The 18,361-nt window shown below is 38.2% G+C and overlaps 6 protein-coding genes across 6 annotated transcripts in view; 5 read left to right on the plus strand and 1 right to left on the minus strand.

The window, feature by feature from the left end:
• The first annotated feature begins 655 nt into the window (after window positions 1-655).
• Window positions 656-3,084, plus strand: LOC18020864 (E3 ubiquitin-protein ligase RNF8). Its single transcript, XM_006404346.2, has 5 exons — window positions 656-966; window positions 1,904-2,054; window positions 2,143-2,209; window positions 2,296-2,530; window positions 2,610-3,084. Exons 1-5 carry the CDS (start codon window positions 899-901, stop codon window positions 2,824-2,826), a joined length of 738 nt encoding a protein of 245 aa, XP_006404409.1. The 5' UTR covers window positions 656-898; the 3' UTR covers window positions 2,827-3,084.
• Window positions 3,085-3,670: 586 nt separating this feature from the next.
• On the minus strand, window positions 3,671-4,801 carry LOC18020865 (putative F-box protein At3g47150). The gene has a single exon (XM_006404347.1). It carries the CDS (start codon window positions 4,799-4,801, stop codon window positions 3,671-3,673), a length of 1,131 nt encoding a protein of 376 aa, XP_006404410.1.
• A 216-nt stretch (window positions 4,802-5,017) lies between these two features.
• LOC18020866 (zinc finger CCCH domain-containing protein 42) lies at window positions 5,018-6,797 on the plus strand. Its single transcript, XM_006404348.2, has 4 exons — window positions 5,018-5,278; window positions 5,389-5,498; window positions 5,614-5,801; window positions 5,956-6,797. Exons 1-4 carry the CDS (start codon window positions 5,106-5,108, stop codon window positions 6,427-6,429), a joined length of 945 nt encoding a protein of 314 aa, XP_006404411.1. The 5' UTR covers window positions 5,018-5,105; the 3' UTR covers window positions 6,430-6,797.
• Window positions 6,798-7,397: 600 nt separating this feature from the next.
• LOC18020867 (putative receptor-like protein kinase At3g47110) lies at window positions 7,398-10,744 on the plus strand. The gene is made up of 2 exons (XM_006404349.2): window positions 7,398-10,116; window positions 10,220-10,744. Exons 1-2 carry the CDS (start codon window positions 7,398-7,400, stop codon window positions 10,585-10,587), a joined length of 3,087 nt encoding a protein of 1,028 aa, XP_006404412.1. The 3' UTR covers window positions 10,588-10,744.
• A 2,172-nt stretch (window positions 10,745-12,916) lies between these two features.
• LOC18020868 (putative receptor-like protein kinase At3g47110) lies at window positions 12,917-16,330 on the plus strand. Its single transcript, XM_024157952.1, is given in 4 exon segments — window positions 12,917-15,014; window positions 15,017-15,497; window positions 15,500-15,655; window positions 15,752-16,330. Coding segments are annotated over 4 exon segments (3,042 nt in total). The 5' UTR covers window positions 12,917-12,974; the 3' UTR covers window positions 16,117-16,330.
• A 1,681-nt stretch (window positions 16,331-18,011) lies between these two features.
• Window positions 18,012-18,361, plus strand: part of LOC18020870 (probable LRR receptor-like serine/threonine-protein kinase At3g47570) — a 6,673-nt gene continuing 6,323 nt past the window's right edge. Inside the window, 1 exon segment of the mRNA XM_024158014.1 lies at window positions 18,012-18,233. Coding sequence (XP_024013782.1) covers window positions 18,012-18,233 — 222 coding nt within the window.

An 18,361-nucleotide genomic window follows, 5' to 3' on the forward strand; every position in this document is an offset into this window, starting at 1 on the left:
TTTTTTATAAAAAAAGACCCATAAAAACCAGCACTTTATTCTGCGATAAATAATGTCTAAATTACATTGTTTAAGTCTAATATAGACTTTAGTATTTGGATCTTCTATGAAATAACATATGTCTTCCCAAAAAAAAATTATTTATTGTTAACAGTTTTCAGAATCTACATTTTGATAAGTTTATAATTAGATAAAAATAATTAGTAACTTAAAACTATTTTTTAAAAAAAGAGGGCCCATAATCAAAATTTTAAGAACTTAGCCCATAATCAAAATTTTAAGTATCAATTTGTTTCTTTGTCTTTATCCAAATCGGCCAAATCTGTTTGATACTAATGCATTTATTGTTATACTATAAAGTATAAACTACAAGTGGTATTGACTTTTCATTAACTAAAGGCGTGACAAGTGATTATTTTAATTATAAGCAGCAGATATTTAGCCTTATCCTTCCACATGACAAAAGCCTATTGCACATCAGGCGAAACGTATAGGTGTGCCATAAACACAGGATCACTCCCTTCAATTGAAAAACTTTTAGATTTTTGTATCACTTTCATAGCCGAACAAGGGCAAAACGGACAATCTCCAAACCCACTCCGCGTCTTTTCTTGATAAAGCTACTTCGAGAATCGTAACCGAAAGCGATTAAGAGGTTTATCTAGAAACGCAAATTACCAAAATACCATCTTGTCTTCTCTTCTGTGAAATATTTTTGATCATCGGATTTGGGTGTAAATATCTTTCTCTTCTAAATTTGCTAAAGCAAAAAGCATCAAACTTTTCCTTGCTTCTCTCTTCTTTCTCTTCTAGCTTGATACTTTTGATTCTCTCCTCGTTTGCTGAAAAATTCTCCTGTCGTTTAATGAGAATTGTTTTTCCTGGAAATTGAAGTTCCATGGCAAGAATTTCTTTCAAGGATTCTTTGAAAGCTCTCGAAGCTGATATCCAACACGCTAACACTGTGTAAGCCTCTCAATTTTTGCCTTTTTAGTTCCCTTTTGAGTTTTTGGAATTTATCTGCTTTCCTAATCCAAAGTTTCGATTTTTTTTTTTTTTCTGGGTGGAGGATTTTCTTTTGGTGAGCTTTGTGGTTCAGTTTCTTTTATTTTATTTTGGACCATTTTCTGAAATAACTAATTTTCTGGTTTATAGATTCTATATAGAAGAGTTCGGAAATTGTATGGATTGTTTTTGTCATCAAATTAGGGTTTAATTTGGCCCCAAAACAGTTAAGGTATAATAAGGACCAAGGAAAAGTTAAAACCCATGTAAACGATGTACTCCAACGAACTGGGTAGCGAAGTCATTCTTGTGGAGTCTTGTCTTTAGTGTTGACCCTCGAAGTTGAACAAAGTCTTTGGCTTTTGATGTTTGTGTCTGAGAGGAAATTGTGTTTGTCTGCAATGATCAAATAATTTTATTGTGTTGCTATTTCATTTGATTCCTAATGGTAATCTAGCTGAGTTAGACAGTTCCATGTCTAAAAGGTGAATGTTTTGGTTAGTTTCTTTGATCAATTGGTTCTGCTGCAAATTTTAAAGCAACTTGTAACATCCGAGGATGCTTGATGTTTGTGCTGAATCAAAGTTTGAGCTGAAAATGTGTTTGAGTGGTTTTAGTGTGTTGCAATGTTGAAGCTGCAACTTTTTCTATTGTACACATCAGAGGCTGGTTTAGCTGAGATAGACAGCTCTATGTCTGAATCGTGTGAATGTTTGGATGAGTACATTGATCAATCGGTTATGTTTTTAATGTTTGTCACATATGACTGTTGTTTTAATCCGATCAATACTTGAACGGAGAGTTTGTTACGTTACGTGTGTGATTTTCATCAAGTAATGTTGTTATGGCCCTTAAATGAACAATGTTGCTATTTTCTTATTCCTCAATGACTAAACAGAGCTCTAGATTATCCTCGGGAGAAGGATGGAGCGCGTGTGCAAATGAGACTATCTTACAACCCGGCTGCTCAGTTTTTGCTTTTTCTTGTTCAATGGACTGATTGCCACCTTGCCGGTGCCCTCGGTTTGCTCAGAGTTCTTATTTACATGGTACATTGTTTAAAGATGAACTCACTTGCCGTTTTCTCTAGATTGTTTTCTTGTGGTTGTCTGATTAAAATCCTTTGAACTGCATCAGACATATGCAGATGGGAAAACCACAATGTCGGTTTACGAGAGAAAAACCAGTATTAAAGATTTCTATGGTAATGTTTTTAGGTTGAATTTTGGCTCAGCTTCAAGTGTTTTGGTAACAAGTTAATTGATATCTTTGATGGCTTTTGTGAAACAGCTGTGATATTTCCATCGCTGTTACAACTAGAAAGGGGTATTACAGACCTGGATGACCGCAAACAGAAAGAGGTCTGCAAAATACGGTACAGAAACAAAGATGAGATCGAGAGGGTCAAGCTTTCAGAGATTGACATCGAGAGAGACGAAGAATGTGGGATTTGTATGGAGATGAACAACATGGTTGTTCTCCCCAATTGTACACATTCTTTATGCATCAAGTGTTACCGTGATTGGTAAGTCAGATTATTTACAGATATCTTCTTCTGCATTTTGTTTTTTTTTTCTGCGCATAATCTCGATGTTTTCTTGCAGGCATGGGAGGTCAGAGTCATGCCCTTTTTGCCGGGACAGTCTAAAGAGAGTAAACTCAGGAGACTTGTGGATGTTGATGGAGAAATCAGATACGGTAAGTCTCTATACAGTCGAGAGGGAGAATAAGAAAAGGCTGTTTGTGTACATAGAGAAGCTACCTTTAGTGGTTCCAGATCAAGTGTTTGCTTCTTCTCCTTATGATTGCCATGTCAAGTGAAGGAAGAAGAAGAAGAGCTTTTATAAAAAGCCGAAACCGGTTCTAATTAACTTTATCTGAATGTATATAATGCTTTAGATTAGTAGTAAGTAATATATATATATAGTAACCATTTCTCGGGGGAAGTCCATTTCTACTTGCTTTTGTGTTTTTTTCAATGTGCATTTGGTTTTTGGTTCCCAAACTCTTTATTTCTATTGTACAATCACGAAACCTCTACTTTATCAAGAAGTGGCTTTTACTCGCTACTAATCTACACTCTGTTCTCTTCTCAACTAAAAATATCTCCTTAAACTTACACAGGATACAGAGAATTGGCTCTTAAGTTATGACGGAAATGGTTATGCACATAATGTTTGCTAAATTCTATTTTGGATGACGATTCTAAAACTCAACGCTAAACTTAGGCTATAGTAATGTCACGTCTCTTACGTAAGATCGAAAGTAACTTATGGGAAAAAGAGTTTAATGAAAATTAATCTTTGATTTGAGAGTACGTACTAATCTTTTAAAATTATATATGACTTAACAAAAATGATCGTAGTCTTCTAGATCATCATGGATTATTATTACATTTAGTATTCCAGGAATTTAAATAAAAACTCAATTCGAGTCAATTCAAAAAGACATGACAGATCCTTTTAGAAGATATTTCAACTCTCCTGGAACAAGGCTTCGTAACCCATACCACGTATCCGAGTTGACATGTGATCATCTAACCGGTTACATTACCGGTAGAATTGGTTTAGTTATGTTCGGTTTTAACTAATCCTGTTTAGCTGAACCAATTCGGGAAGAGAAGCAGGCAACAAGGAGACAAACAGAAGAAGACCCAAATTTAACTTCAAGATTCTAAAAACATGAGGCTCTCATAATGATCCGAAACAGTCACAGAAATTGTTTGGGCTCGCTTAAGCTCGGAAACAGGCAATCCTTCAATTCTGACACTTCTCATGCTTTTCTTGTCCAAATTGTAATAGTAAAGACAAAACGGATCAGACAACTGGCATGGAACCAGACCAATCTCACAGTTAGAAAAGGTATCAATGACCATGAAGCCAAGGCCAGCAGCAGATTCAGGGAGATGAAAAGTGTGAATGGACCATTCCTCTTTCTCAGCATCTTCCAAAACCCACATTCTAAAACTACCCTTAAAACGAGGATTCTCAACTACTCCAATTTTCCCTCTGTAGTTGATCAGAGTTTTACCCTCCCATATATTAGGATCCAAAATATTGACATAACCCATTAATTGTAAAAGTCTGCTTGGTACTTTGATGATGTTGAACGTTTCAAGCCTAACATCGAAACTCACCATTATAGAACTAATGTTCGGGAAATCCATGTTCGTCTTGAAAGCCCCGTAGTAAACGGTTCCTTTCATATACAGCCCCAAGGTACAAGCCCTATGTGGACAGGCGACACACTGAGCCTCTCTCCAAGCTTCTTCTCCTCCCAATGTCACAACCTTGTGCTCCAATCTCTGATCAGAAAAAGCATCAACGGCAAGCACTTTGTATTGATCTTCAACAGGATCATACCCTAACATGTAATTGGGGCGTGGGAACACTTCTGGACTTTTTTTGAATTTGAATTGTGGGAAATTATGTAGCTTCCTTGTGCTGTGGTTATAAATCCCCACATCTTTGAAACCGGTTCCAACGCAGATCAAGCCCCGACAAGCATTATACACCATTTTCCCTTTAATGTTTCTGACTAGGCTCAGATCATTTGGGTTATTTGGGTTAGCTGACGAGACTACCAGAACCTTTTCTCCGTAAAAGTCCGCAAAAGCAAAGATGAGACGAGGAGGAGCTGAGGAGGAAGCAATATTCAAGTGCTTGTTCCTGAAATCTCGGCTAGTGATGATTGATGACCAAAGCTTGGAAACGCAACGAAATCTCAATAGAGACTTCACTGGCAATCTTAAAAGTGTGTTGATCTGGAGATCGAGAGGAATGTAGATCGATGTCATCGGTTCTGGATTCGGACAGCAGCTTCTGTGTCTCTAGTGAAACCCTAACTTTTAACCTAATTATATAGTTGCTTGAGCAAGAAGATTCATAACGCAATACGTTCCGGTCGGCCCAGATAAATAATTGGGCCACAGACCGGGTCGGTTGGTTAGATTGAACCATTTAAGATCTCGGGTCATTAGAGAAACCCGACCCGCTCAGAATCTCTCTCTCGATCTCGTCCCGTGCGAAGAATCCGTTTCCGTTCTAAATTTGCTTAGGGTTCCTTCTCTCTCGACAGTGAACGCAGAGAGATTCGAAAAGATGAATCCATTGACGCTGGTGAAGCGGATACAGAGTATAAACGCTAAGGAATCAGATTTAGGGATCTCTGATGAGGCGTCGTGGCACGCCAAGTACAAAGATTCTGCTTACGTCTTCGTCGGTGGCATAGCTTACGATCTCACCGAGGGTGATCTCCTCGCCGTTTTCGCACAGTAAGTGAATTTTCTATAGACCCGATTCAGTAGTTCTCCGAAATTCCTCTTCCTAGAAATTGGGTTTTTATAAGCTTTAGTTTTTCTTATGTACCTTGTGGGCTTTGTAGATATGGTGAAGTTGTTGATGTCAATCTTATCCGAGACAAGGGTACTGGGAAATCCAAGGGATTTGCGTTTCTTGCATATGAAGATCAAAGAAGTACAACGCTCGCTGTTGGTTAGTCAAAAACACACTCTTTCTCTCTCTCTCTCTCTCTCTCTCTCTCTCTCTCTATCTCACATTGGTTCTTGAGGTGTTGCGGTTTGCTTAAATTATGGTTTTTGAACTGCAGATAATCTGAATGGAGCTCAGGTGTTGGGGCGGACTATTAGGGTGGACCATTGTAGCGGTTACAAAAAGCTAGAAGAGGAGGATGAAGAGACGCAACGGCAGAAGAGAGAGGCACGTGGTGTATGCAGAGCTTTTCAGAAAGGAGAGTGTACTCGTGGAGATTCTTGCAAATTTTCCCACGATGAGAAAGTAAGTGAGACAATCTCCTTTAGACACTATGCTTTTAGGAGAGCTAAGTTTTTATATGCTATTGAATAGATACTTGATAGGAGGAAACGTGCTCATTGATGTGACTCGGTCTGTTCTTCGCATTTATTTTCTTTCTCTCTTTTCTTATGGACAGAGAGCTGCAAATACTGGTTGGGGTCATGAAGAGGATAGAAGTTCCAAGTGGGATCATGACAAGTTTAATGGTGCTAAAAAGGGTGGTACGAGTATTGGCTATCGAGTAGATTTCAAACCCGAGGCGGAAGAGAAGAGTTACAGAGGAAAGGGTCATGGAGATGCCTCATATGGCCAACCTAGAGAAAGAGAAAGAGTGGAAAGGGAGGAAAGAGAGCCAAGGTCAAGAGATTCTTATGACAGGAGGGAACAAAAGAGACCAGGACGTGTTGACGATTCGCAGTCTAGAAGACACAATGCCGACAATGATTATGTAAGGGAGGACAAGAGATCCAGAACAAATGATAGGGAGAAATTGAAGGAAAGATCTAGACGAGATCATAGCGACAGGGAAGGAGAAGGTTCAAGTAGGCAATCAGAAACATCACCGAGGCAAGATAGGGATTCTTCAAGAAGAGAATCTCGCCGTCGCTAAAGGGATAGATAGTGGTATGCATATTCAGTGGTTTTCAGTTGTAGCTAGAATCTGTGGGATTGAGATTTGTTGTTCTTCGTAAGAGAGTTAATCCCTGGGTTATATAAACTGCTTCATTTCGTAACTGTCATTCTATGTTTGTCGTTATACCGAGAGTTGTTGAATTTACTGCTTGGAATGAAAGAAGTCGTTATATCCTATCGTTTTATGGTTCACTTACATTTTGCTATCTTATGTATACTTTTCTGTTGATAGTAGTCGTAGTGACCTATGTTTAGAGACTCAGGTCTTCTACAGGGAGTGATTCTGTAACATATGGATTTATGCAAGCGTCGCTGTTCCTGTCATAAAATAATTTAAGAGGTAACTGCATTTTCATTGTAATTCCTATTGACTTGGTCTTTAAAGAACTGACTATAAATTTCTGTATTATATAGTGATATTCAAAGTCTTCTTCTAGCTGTGATTAAGATGTTTTTGAATTAAACTGTAATTATGCTACTTTTTTTATTGTAGTTAGCTGAAAACAGTAGATACAATTTGGTGTAGATCAAAGTCATTGATGTTATGGTCACTGCTAAAAACTTGACAAACTTTCATCGGCTACATTTTTATAATATTGGTCGTTGTTATTGGTGTTAATTAATCATTGCCTGATAGTTGACTTGGACGAAATGAAGCAGTTAATCAATAAATTGAGGCAAACGCGAGATTAAGTCATCGCTCTATTTGACTTTGAGGGTCAAAGTCAATGAGGTTTTAAAATAATCTGTGTACCCCAGGCTGTAAGTGGAATCCTCACTTTATCTGCCTGTTTCTGAAAGTTATATGCTATATATTTCTCATTATTTCATTATCATAGGGATCCATAGACTAGAGATTTTTATTCTCTCATAATCTCAATAAACGATCATCCTGGTTGTGAAAGAAGCATTGTCTCAGAAAAAGAACAATCGCTTATACTCCACATGGATTTTCCATGTATGGTCATGAGACTGATTCTTGTATTTGCTTTCTTTGTCATTGTGCCACTTGAAAATCCAGATGTGGTAGGTGCTCAAACAATCAGATTGACGGAGGATACTGATAAACAAGCATTGCTCGAGTTCAAGTCTCAGATTTCTGAAAGAAGCAGAGTGGTGTTAGACTCGTGGAATGGCTCCCTTCCTTTCTGTAGGTGGACTGGAGTTATGTGCGGCGCCAAACACAAAAGAGTGACTGGTCTGGACCTTGGAGGGCTGAAACTTACTGGTATTGTCTCCCCCTTTATCGGTAACCTCTCATTTCTTAGGATATTGAATCTTGCAGACAACTTTTTCCGTGGTGCCATCCCTTTAGAGGTTGGAAATTTGTTCAGGCTTCAAAATCTGAACATGAGCAATAATTTCCTTGGAGGGGCTATTCCGGTTGTTCTTTCTAACTGCTCTAGCCTTGCATCCCTTGATTTATCATCTAATAATCTTGAACAAGGCGTGCCTTCTGAGTTCGGTTTGCTTTCTAAGCTTGTCGTTCTATCTCTTGGTAGAAACAATCTAACAGGGAAATTCCCTGCCTCATTGGGAAACTTGACATCACTCCAGATGCTTGATGTTATATATAATCAAATCGAAGGAGAGATCCCTGGGAGTATAGCCAGACTGAAGCAGATGGTCTTTTTCCGAATAGCATTAAACAAGTTTACAGGTGTTTTCCCTCTTCCAATATACAACCTGTCCTCACTTATGTTCCTGTCCATAACCAGCAATAGTTTCTCAGGCACCCTTAGATCTGACTTTGGTTCTCTTCTCCCTAACCTTCAGATACTATATATGGGGATAAATAATTTCACGGGTACCATTCCAGAGACACTTTCCAATATCTCAACTCTTAGACATCTTGATATTCCATCTAACCATCTTACTGGAAATATACCATCGAGTTTCGGGAAACTTCAGAATTTATTAAGGTTAGGCCTTAATAATAACTCTCTGGGAAACTACTCTTCTGGTGATCTTGATTTTCTTGGTGCACTGGCTAACTGCACTCAGTTGCAGTACCTGAATGTTGGCTTCAACAAACTTAGAGGTCAGTTACCTGTGTCCATAGCCAATCTCTCCACTCATTTAACTGAGCTCTCCCTTGGCGGAAATCTCATCTCTGGAAGTATTCCTCATGACATACAGAATCTCGTACGCCTGCAAACATTAGACTTAGGTGGAAATCTATTGACAGGCATACTTCCTCCATCGTTGGGAGAACTTTCTGAACTGAGAAAAGTCTTGCTCTATTCAAATAAACTGTCTGGAGAGATACCATCTTCCTTGGGAAATATCACTTGGCTCACATACCTCTATTTGCTGAACAACAGTTTTGAAGGAAGCATTCCTTCAAGTCTTGGAAGTTGCAAGTACCTTCTAGACCTGAACCTCGGGACTAATAAGTTGAATGGCATCATACCTCATGAGCTTATGGAACTTCCATCTCTTGTCATCTTAAATGTCTCATTTAATTCATTGGTCGGTCCTTTGAGAGAAGATGTTGGAAAGCTTAAATTTCTGCTTGCTCTAGACGTTTCGTACAATAAACTATCAGGACAGATTCCACGGTCTTTGGTGAACTGTCTCTCACTAGAATTCCTTTGGCTGCAAGGAAATTCATTTGTCAGGCCCATTCCGGATATAAGACGATTGACTGGCCTCAGGTTCCTAGATCTGTCTAAGAACAATCTCTCAGGTCCGATACCTGAATATTTAGCGAAGTTTTCTAAGCTGCAGAATCTGAATCTCTCTATGAACAACTTCGAAGGAGCTGTGCCAACAGAAGGGATATTTCGTAATGCCAGTGCAGTGTCAGTCACTGGTAACATAAACCTCTGTGGAGGCATAGCGTCATTACAGCTTGAGCCATGTTCTGTTGAATTACCAGGACGGCATTCATCAGTTAGAAAGATTATCGCTATCTGTGTCAGTGCAGGTATGGTAGCACTTCTGTTAATTCTTTCTGTGGTTTCTATATATTGGTTCAAACAGAGAAAAAGTGTAAGGGATAAAGATAATGAGAATGGTCGGTCTTTCTCTCCCTTGAAGTTTTTCTATAATGAAAAGATAAGTTATCGTGAGCTCTACAAGACAACTGATGGCTTCTCTTCCAGCAATTTGATTGGGTCAGGTAACTTTGGGGCTGTGTTTAAGGGATTTCTTTTGTCCAAGAAGAAGGCTGTTGCCATTAAAGTTTTGAATCTCTGCAAACGTGGAGCTGCAAAGAGCTTCGTGGCAGAATGTGAAGCATTAAGAGGCATAAGGCATCGCAACCTTGTGAAGTTGGTTACTGTCTGTTCGAGTGTGGATTTTGAAGGAAATGATTTTAGAGCTCTAGTTTACGAGTTCATGCCTAACGGAAACTTAGACATGTGGCTGCACCGAGATGAGGTAGATGAAATGGACAACCGGTCAAGAACCCTGACCCTTTTTGAAAGACTCAACATTGCAATAGATGTTGCTTCGGCTCTGGTTTATCTTCATACTTATTGTCACAATCCTATAGCCCACTGTGATCTTAAGCCAAGCAATATTCTTCTAGACGAAGATTTCACTGCTCGTGTAAGTGACTTTGGTTTGGCTCGACTCCTCCTGAAATTCGACCGGGAATCATTTCATATTCAGTTCAGCTCTGCGGGTGTTCGTGGAACCATCGGATATGCTGCACCAGGTATGGTAATCTTATATGAAACCGTTACCAAATATTTATATACGCATAAAGAAGACAATATACTATCATTTGATCTCATTGTCTTTATTATTGTATTTTGTAGAATACGGAATGGGAGGTCATCCATCGATAGTGGGAGATGTGTACAGCTTTGGAATCCTCCTGTTGGAAATTTTCACAGGAAAAAGGCCCACTGATAAGTTATTCGTGGATGGTTTAACTCTCCATGGATTTACTAAATCAGCATTGCAGGAACAAATGCCACTAGATATCACAGACGAGTCTATTCTCTGTGGTGCAGAAAATCAGGTTCTCGGGGTCGAAAAGGTGGAATGCTTGACCCAGCTTGTGTATCAGGTGGGAATCAGGTGTTCAGAAGAATCACCGGTGAACCGTATATCGATGGCTGAGGCCTTAAGCAAGCTAGTCTCTGTCAGAGACACGTTTTTTGAAGACGAGAAAACCCTTTAGATGACAAAGAATCTATCTTTTTACAGTAAGAGATTGGGTATAGGTACGCATATACAGTCATTAATTGATCTTAAACAATACTTTAGAAACGCGCGCACACACACACACACATGTATATACATCAATAATATGGGGAGCATGTAATATTTGTTCAATACACAGGTCTCTGTTTGTATGAATTTGCGAGTGATCTTGTGAATATTTTGTATCTTTGAATATTGTACCGTTTTCCTGATTTTGAGACTACATTAGCAACGTCTAAATTCGTAAAATAATATAATAATAATCTTCACGTATGATGAATATCTATTTTACTTTTAGAACTACAAATGTTGTGCATCTATTTCCCTCTCCAGCTTTCATAATGGAAGTAGATTGAGTCTGCATCTCTAACATCTCTCTCATCATCACATACCTGGATATATGGTTAGAAAAGACAGCGAACATTTAGGCATTCCACATCCTAGGAACTGTTGCTTTTGAAGTTCTACTATTTCGGATACATGGAGCTGCCAGATGCTTATGTCAAAATGTGAAGCCTGCATATGGCATAGAAACCTTTGTATAAACCAAACTATTTGTTGTGTAATGCCATTTTGGTTTCAAACCAAACTAGAAGAAATTTGGTTAAGGTGAGTTGTTGAAACAGTAAACGACAATGAGTGAGACTTAAGTCATGTATAAGAGTCTAGATTAGTTGGTGATGAATAGTTGTAGTTGTTGAGGTCAGAGTATGATGACTCTGTTTTCTTGATATATGTCGATGTAAGGACAAGAGAATGTGTAAGTTTTTTGACCAAGAAAATGAAATGAAAGAAACAATGTTTCAAGGTTCTCTCTTTCTCTTTTACAAGTATCATTTCCAAACACAAAATACAGCTCAATCCACAAGAAATGTCTATTTGAAACAAGAATAACAACACTATTTTTTGGGGTTTAACTTCAGAGGTCTAGCAAATGAGTTTATGTCTATCTTCATAACAACTGTTTTACCAATAAGCTCATGGTGATCTCTAACCAAACGATATTCTGTTGATGGTGTGATCTCGCCCCTCAAACCAATGCTTTTAATAATGGCTCAACTTCACGAAGAATTTATTCTCTCTTTTGTTTACAAGATCCATTCATCTACTTTCTTTGGTTCATAAATATGAAACTGCAGTTGTAATAGCTCTAATTAGTTTCATTATCGTTTTAAGGAACTCTATTGCTAGGTGCTTGAAGATCATATAGACCAACTGATGTTTTGCAGATGCTCTTCTTAGATGAGAAGAGACCACTCGCTGATGAGAAATTGCAAATGAAGCTTTGCAATATATTATCACCGCCCCTTTCTGTTGATTGGTTGCTTTCAGTCACAAGTTTTGGTTCCTTAAAGTAATATCTCGAATGAAGATTGCTTGTTTTTTTTTTCATTTCCTTTTCAATGACAGAGACTAGCTCAGGCTTGAAGGAGATCATGGACTGCAGATTGGCTGCATCTCTATTTGTGAAACAACAAGCGTACCTTTATTGGTCTGCAATGTAAGCTTTTTGATTTCAGTTTGGAACAAAGGCATGGCATTGTGTGGCTATATGAAGAATGAGAGCCACAAGATATGTTTCTGATAGGAGGGAACAGAAATATCAGGACCGCTTGATGATTCGTTTGACCAGCAATCTAGAACACAAGATGCAACGCTTGGTGCTTCTGTCCAAAGCAAATCAAAGAGGTATACTGCATTTTCTTTTGATGTTTTAATTCAATCATGTAGACTATTTGTATTATTGAAAAAAATCTTTGAAAAATATTGAACAAAGGTTATTTGTATAAGTTACTGGATTATATAAGGGATCTTCTGCTAGGTATGGTAAAGAGTGAAGACTTGTCATTTTTTTTTTTTTTGAACCTTAAAGACTTGTCTAATTTAAAACTAATTTTATGGTATTGTTTTGATAGTAGTGTGCTTGAAAAAAATGTAGAAGCAATTTGGTGTAATTTGAAACCGTTGATGTCATGGTCACTTCTAAGGATTTTAACAAACATTCCATGGCTATTTTTTAATAGTGATGGAAGAAGTTTTTAAAGTAATTGAATTTGAATAATCTCTAGTTAGTTATATTATGTGATAATGCTTGACAGTTGACTTGGGAAAGCAGTAGTCAATGAGGACTGATACTCTGTTACGAAGTCTCTTAGTTTTGGAATTTACTTACTCTATTTGTCCAGTTCTTGTAAGCTTGTATGCACAAAATATTGAATATTCAGAGGCGAAAGATCTCTGTTTGCTCAAATATATATAAACTGTCATCGTGGTTGTGAAAGAAAGAGGAATTATCTCTGGTGTGTTTAAGAAAAAAAGGAAAAACAAAAAAAAGAGAAAAGAAAAAAAAGCTTTTTGCTCTCCATGGCTTTGCCTTTTGTTGCCGTGAGATTGATTCTGGTATCTGTTTTCCTCTTCATCGTGTCCCTTGAAAATTCAGATGTGGTCTGTGCTCAAACAATGAGATTGACGGAGGAGACAGATAAACAAGCATTGCTCGAGTTCAAGTCTCAACTCTCTGAAACAAGTAGAGCTGTGTTAGACTCGTGGAACAACACTCTGCCTCTCTGTAGGTGGACTGGAGTTAAGTGCGGCGCCAAACACAAAAGAGTGACCGGTTTGAACCTTGGAGGGCTGAAACTTACCGGTATTGTCTCTTCCTTTGTGGGTAACCTCTCATTTCTTAGATCATTGAATCTTTCTAGCAACTATTTCCGTGGTGCCATCCCTTTAGAGGTTGGAAACTTGTCCAGGCTTCGATATTTGAACATGAGCGATAATCTTCTTGGAGGGGCGATTCCGGTTGTTCTCTCTAATTGCTCTAGCCTTTCAATCCTTGATTTATCAAGAAATGATCTTGAACAAGGCGTGCCTTCTGAGTTGGGTTTGCTTTCTAAGCTTGTCATTCTATCTTTTATAAAAAACAATCTAACAGGGAAGTTCCCTGCTTTGTTTGGAAACCTGACATCACTCAAGAAGCTCGACTTTTATGATAACCAAATGGAAGGAGAGATCCCTGGGAGTATAGCCCGACTGAAGCAGATGTACTTTTTCCGAATAGCAGTAAACAAGTTCACAGGTGTTTTCCCTCTTCCAATTTACAACCTGTCCTCGTTAACCACGCTGTCCATAGTCGGCAACAGTTTCTCAGGCACCCTTAGACCTGACTTTGGTTCTCTTCTCCCTAACCTTCAAATACTATATATGGATATAAATAATTTCACGGGTACCATTCCAGAGACACTTTCCAATATCTCAACTCTTACACATCTTGATATTTCAACTAACCATCTTACTGGAAATATACCATCGAGTTTCGGGAAACTTCGGAATTTATTATGGTTAAGCCTTTTCAAAAACTCTCTGGGAAACTACTCTTCTGATGGTCTTGATTTTCTTGGGGCATTGGCTAACTGCACTCAGTTGCAGCACCTAGACGTTGGCATCAACAATCTCGGAGGTCAGTTACCTGTCTCTATAGCCAATCTCTCCACTCAACTAACTGAGCTCTCCCTTGACGAAAATCTCATCTCTGGAAGTATTCCTCATGGCATACGGAATCTCATAAACCTTCAAATATTAGACTTGAATGGAAATCTGTTGACAGGCAAACTTCCTCCCTCGTTGGGAGACCTTTCTGAGTTGCGAAAAATATATCTCTATTCAAATGGATTGTCTGGAGAGATACCATCTTCCTTGGGCAATATCACTAGGCTAATACTCCTCTATTTGCACAAGAACAGTTTTGAAGGAAGCATCCCTTCAAGTCTTGGAAATTGTAGGGACCTTCTACACCTATACCTCCATAATAATAAGTTAAATGGCAGCATACCCCATGAGATTATGGAAATTCCATCTCTTGTCATTTTAAGTGTCGCATTTAATTCGTTGGTTGGTCCTTTGGGAGAAGACGTTGGAAAGCTTATATTTCTAACTGGTCTCTACGTTGGTTACAATAAACTATCAGGACCGATTCCACGGACCTTGGCGAACTGTCTCTCACTAGAATTTCTTGGGCTGCAAGGAAATTCATTTGTTGGGCCCATCCCGGATGTAAGAGGGTTGACTGGCCTCAGGTTCCTAGATCTGTCTAAGAACAATCTCTCAGGTCCGATACCGGAATACATGGTGAAATTTTCCAAGCTGGAGTATCTGAATCTCTCTATGAACAACTTCGAAGGAGCTGTGCCAACAGAAGGGATATTTCGCAATACCAGTGCAATGTCGATCATTGGTAACATAAACCTCTGTGGAGGCATCGCGTCATTACGGCTTTTGCCATGTTCAATAGAAACATCAAGAAAGCATTCATCAGTCCGAAAGATAGTGGTTATCTGTGTCAGTGCAGGTATTGCAGCACTTTTGCTGTTATTTCTGTCTTTGGTTTTTCTATGCCGGTACAAACAGAGAATGAAGAGTATAAGAGTGATCAGCCAATGAAGACGTTTTATGAGAAGATAAGTTATAATGAGCTCTACAGAACAACTGGTGGCTTCTCTTCCAGCAATTTGATTGGATCAGGTAACTTTGGGGCTGTATTTAAAGGATTTCTTGGTTCCGAAAACAAGGCTGTTGCCATTAAAGTTTTAAATCTCGGCAAACGTGGAGCTGCAGAAAGCTTCATAGCAGAATGTGAAGCATTAGGAGGCATAAGGCATCGCAACCTTGTGAAGTTGGTTACTGTCTGTTCTAGTGCTGATTATGAAGGAAATGATTTTAGAGCTCTAGTTTACGAGTTCATGCCAAATGGAAGCTTGGACACGTGGTTGCATCCAGAGGAAGTCGAAGAGATTCACAGACCCTCAAGAACCCTTACTCTTTTGGAAAGACTCAACATTACCATAGACGTGGCTTCTGTTTTGGAATATTTTCATGTTCACTGTCATGAATCGATCTCAAACCAAGCAACGTCCTTCTAGACGATGATTTTACTGCCCATGTTAGCGACTTTGGTCTGGCTCAGCTCCTCCTAAAATTCGACCAGGACTCCTTCCTTAACCAACTCAGCTCTGTCGTAAGAGGAACCATCGGGTATGCAGCACCAGGTAAAACACTATATCACACAATTATAAAATGTTTGAATGAAGAAAATTAGTGTATACTTTTACTACTACGATTTTTTAATTTAAATTATGGTGCAGAATATGGAATGGGAGGACAGCCATCAATACATGGTGATGTGTATAGCTTCGGTGTTCTCTTATTGGAAATGTTCACTGGAAAAAGACCAACGAATGAGTTATTTGGGGGAGACTTTACATTACACAACTACACCAAGTTGGCACTACCAGAGCGAGTATTGGACATTGCAGATGAATCGATTCTTCACAGTGGTGGTCTCAGAGTTGGTTTCCCTCTTTCTGAGTGCTTGACACTGGTTTTGGATGTTGGACTCAGGTGTTGTGATGAATCTCCGACGAACCGATTGGCAACGAGTGAAGTCGCCAAAGAGTTGATCTCAATCAGAGAGAGGTTCTTTAAAACCAGAAGAATAGCCAGACGTTGAAGTGTGTATGGTTTTCTCTAAAAACTTTGCAACCCACTTTAAAGGCTCAATCTGAGGCCTATATAATACAGTACAATCGTCTTTCATAATGAGTTGTTTTCTTTCTCTATTAATACATATACTTATGCTTGCAGAATATTGTTAAATGAATGCTATGTTATCTGTAGACAAAATCTTAATGTTGTGTTACCATCTCCTCAATGTTTCCTTTTAATTCCCAATTTTATTTGGATTCTCTCAGTTTTAATAATGCAATTTTTTTTTTCAGTGTTTATGCTTTTGTTTTTCTTTAGTGATCAATATGAGGTTTATTTTTTTGATCTAGAAGAACAAGAAAAGTTTTAAAAGGAAAAGTATTAAATAATTTATGTTTTTGTTTCAGTGAAACCTGAAAAATAAAAAACAGAGCTTTCATGTTCTGTATTTTTTCAACAAGGGTGTGGTGAATTGGAGACAGTCCAATGTCAAAGAAACGATCTCATGCTTAAATTATTTTCTAGTAACATGTTACCACTCATTTTTATTGAGAAACAATCGCAATCATCACGTTAACACTCATTAACTGAATTAGAGACAGTCCAATGTATAAACGGCGACTGTTTTGCAGAATATTGTTAATGAGTGGTTGTTATTTGTAGACAATATATGAATGTTCTGTTACCAGCTTTATAATTGCTAATCTTCAGTGTTCCCTTTTAATCCTCTGTTTTGTTTGACATTTCTCAATTTTCTTAATGCAGAGTTCTGATTTTTTTTCAATTATTATGCTTTATTTTCAGTGTTTGTTGCTTTATAAATGCTCATTTAAATGATCAAGATAAGTTTTCTCAACCTTAATTTTATTTTATTTATTTATGAGGCTAATTTATTCCAAATAAAGAATTGATTGATGAACCAGTTGCTAGGAGAAGACATTCTTCTGGTATTTGAAAAGGAAGAGGTTTTAAGTTTTGTTTTTCATTAAACTTCTTAAGTTCTTACAATGACAAAGGAAATGAATTTATACAATGAGTAAAATCCTAGCACACTAGAACAGGTGGCAAGATCAGGCTGTCTCTTCACGATCGAGGGCTGAGAATGGATTGTACAGCTTGAACTGGTGCTGCTGCTTTTCTGTGCCAGAGTCTCCCGACATCTTTCCTTTTGCCTTAATGCTCTGTACCGTACCTCCTCTGTTTTCCTTGTCTTCTTGTGAATTAGCCGTTGCAGGTTTCTGCATTTGAGTGTTGGGCTTGCAAGCCTTCTTACAAACGTTGGGCCTGGAACTCGGTTGGCCCACATAATGTTTTCTCTCCTTTGTTGTTGTGTCGTTTTGAAGACCTTCTGATGGAGATGGAGGCTTTGCACTATTATCCCCTCTTAAACTTGGTGTAGGGGAACATCTACACCAAGTTTGTATCGTAATCTGTCTTTTTTTAAACAACTCATGGTTGGATAAACTTGCTGAGTCTTTCTTGGTTGGCTTGCATTAAAGAAACATGTTCGGTAGTGAACATTGTCTGTTTTATTTGCAATGGACCTGTAAAGAGTATCTTCATGTTTCTTGAGCCTATATTAATGCTGCAACCTTGTTTTGTGTATATTTATATGGTTGATTAGGCTGACTTACACACTTACATGGTGTTTTGGTTATTGCATTGTTCCATCTATTCTAGTGTTAACGTTAATAAAGTAAATTTAAGAGATAAACTTCTTTTTTATGTGTCTAAACATTATCCAGGCACCACATGATGTTTATTGAAAATCATAAAGACGATTCCGTCTTTTTAGACGGTTGACTAGACTTAGATAGCAAGAGTCCATCCTTATTTTTTCTTTAAATGCATCTTGCAAAACATGAGAAAAACCAAAACATTTTAAAATTTTCGTTTTCTTTTCTTTTCTAAATGACAAGCATGAGACTGTTTCTTTTACTCACTTTCAATGCTCTCATGCTTCTTGAAACATATGAGTTTACACATGAAACTGATAGGCAAGCATTGGTCGAGTTTAAGTCTCGAGTTTCTGATGAAAAAAGAGTCATCCTCTCCTTATCATGGAATAACTCATTCCCTCTCTGCAAATGGAGTGGGGTTACATGTAGCAACAAACACATGAGAGTTACTAGTTTGGACCTGGTTAAGCTTACTGGGAGAGGATCGTAGGACAACGACGAAGAATACAATACTCAGGGGAGAGCTTTTATACCCAAATTCCGATCTCAGAAACTCTCGAGGACGTAAATAGAGTACTAGGTGGCACATTA

The sequence above is a fragment of the Eutrema salsugineum genome, unplaced genomic scaffold, assembly GCF_000478725.1.
Source record: "Eutrema salsugineum unplaced genomic scaffold, Eutsalg1_0 scaffold_16, whole genome shotgun sequence".
In the NCBI taxonomy this organism is placed as follows: Eukaryota; Viridiplantae; Streptophyta; class Magnoliopsida; order Brassicales; family Brassicaceae; genus Eutrema; species Eutrema salsugineum.